We start from the raw sequence: 1,542 nt of genomic DNA, 5'->3' as shown, positions 1-1,542 counted from the left end.
CAAATAAAAGGTTTTCCTGATTTAGGTTCACAATCAACATTAGGGCTGATAAAAAGGGTCAACCTCACTTAACATAAATTTATACTAGTGAGGTCGGTGCTGAGTCACAGTCGCTCTTATTCAAATCCTGCTAAGCATCTTTCGAGGACAACCAACATAAATGTTTCAGTTCTAAGGTAGACCTAAATTAAGCCGTTAATTACCTCTCAACCCAACCAATTCAAATCGTCGCACGTCGCACAACACGTTATTCACAAGTTTTAATCCAAATAATTAATAAAAGTTCATATCTTGCACTTTCTTTATAAATTCCAAGCTCTTCTCCTCATTCTCTTCACCTCAAACCACTCTTCCTTGCTGCTTCCAAATTCCTTCTCCTATACCAATGGCGCTCTGCTGCAACAGCTCCCCATTCGACTGCCTTCTCATCGGTAAGCCTCCGCTCCTTCCTTCCCCCATTAAATTCCAAGAATAATTAAATCACGTTAATTAATCCTATTCAGATCTGGATGACACTCTCTACTCGCCGAACCTCGGCATTTCACAAGCCTTGAGGAAGAACATTGATGGTAGGACCAAACATCCCCTGCTTCACTCCAATCCATCATCTCTCCAATAGTTGATGTCTCTCTTCCTTACAAACTTTCTATTATTCTCTCCGCAGATTTTCTTGCAATAAAGTGCGGATTGCCTGCAGAACAAGCGTCATCCCTTCGCATCGAGCTCTTCAAAAAATACGGCAGCTCCCTCGCCGGCCTTTTGGTTAGTCTTCTCTTCCCCTGCCTTCATCTTCTTCTCAAAAAATTCAAAAAAGTTTCAATTTTTATGATCCTCGTTCTTCAGGCTCTCGGTTACAAAGTGCACCCAGATGAATACCACAGGTCCATACCATCACCGATCAAATTATATAAAATTTTCTAATCAATGTCTTAGGTTGAGAAATCTAAATAAACCTCTTTTCTCCTCTCTGAACGCTTTCAGTTTCGTGCACGGCTTGTTGCCGTATGAGAACATCCGACCGGACTCGCAGCTCCGAGAGCTCCTGCTGAGCATTCCGCAGACCAAAATCGTGACAATCTTACTTTAACATAATTCATATATGCACGTCTAGATCTTCTCCAAGCCGTTTATTTTGCTGATTATCTATGATAAAATACAGATATTTACGAATTCGGATCGGAAGCACGCAAGCAGAGTTTTGGAGAGGCTCGGCATTGAGGAGGAATGCTTCCACAAAATTATCTGCTTCGAGACCCTCAATCCAGAGCTTTTTGACACCACGCCGGAGCCGGCAACTGTCTGCCAGCCGCCGGTGGTGGTTCTCAAGCCCTTAATCGCCGCCGTTGAGGCAGCTGTTCACATCGCCGGCTTCGAGCCTCGCCGCACGGTATAATGAATTAAACAAAATTAAATAAGAAAAAAAAGGCAATAATACCTTGATCAGAATAAAAATTAGAATTTTTAAACTGATTTTGAGATGGATGAATATAAATAATAAAATTTATAAAATTGATGATAATTTTCATTGATTTAGAATCAAAT

The 1,542-nt window shown here is 41.1% G+C and overlaps 1 protein-coding gene across 1 annotated transcript; it reads left to right on the top strand.

Moving 5' to 3' along the window:
- The first annotated feature begins 79 nt into the window (after window positions 1-79).
- Window positions 80-1,393, top strand: LOC110035158 (uncharacterized protein C24B11.05-like). The gene is made up of 6 exons (XM_020739398.1): window positions 80-431; window positions 504-569; window positions 665-762; window positions 844-881; window positions 982-1,069; window positions 1,160-1,393. Exons 1-6 carry the CDS (start codon window positions 386-388, stop codon window positions 1,391-1,393), a joined length of 570 nt encoding a protein of 189 aa, XP_020595057.1. The 5' UTR covers window positions 80-385.
- The last annotated feature ends 149 nt before the right edge of the window (window positions 1,394-1,542 follow it).

This window comes from Phalaenopsis equestris, unplaced genomic scaffold, assembly GCF_001263595.1.
Source record: "Phalaenopsis equestris unplaced genomic scaffold, ASM126359v1 Scaffold196477, whole genome shotgun sequence".
NCBI classification, from domain to species: domain Eukaryota; kingdom Viridiplantae; phylum Streptophyta; class Magnoliopsida; order Asparagales; family Orchidaceae; genus Phalaenopsis; species Phalaenopsis equestris.
This window is presented reverse-complemented; position numbering and strand designations above follow the sequence as displayed.

Coding starts and splice junctions, on each gene's coding strand:
- LOC110035158 (XM_020739398.1), top strand. CDS start 386: ATGGCGCTCTGCTGCAACAGCTCCCCATTCGACTGCCTTCTCATCG. Junction 570..664: donor CTTGAGGAAGAACATTGATG/GTAGGACCAAAC, acceptor TTCTCTCCGCAG/ATTTTCTTGCAATAAAGTGC. Junction 763..843: donor GCTCCCTCGCCGGCCTTTTG/GTTAGTCTTCTC, acceptor CTCGTTCTTCAG/GCTCTCGGTTACAAAGTGCA.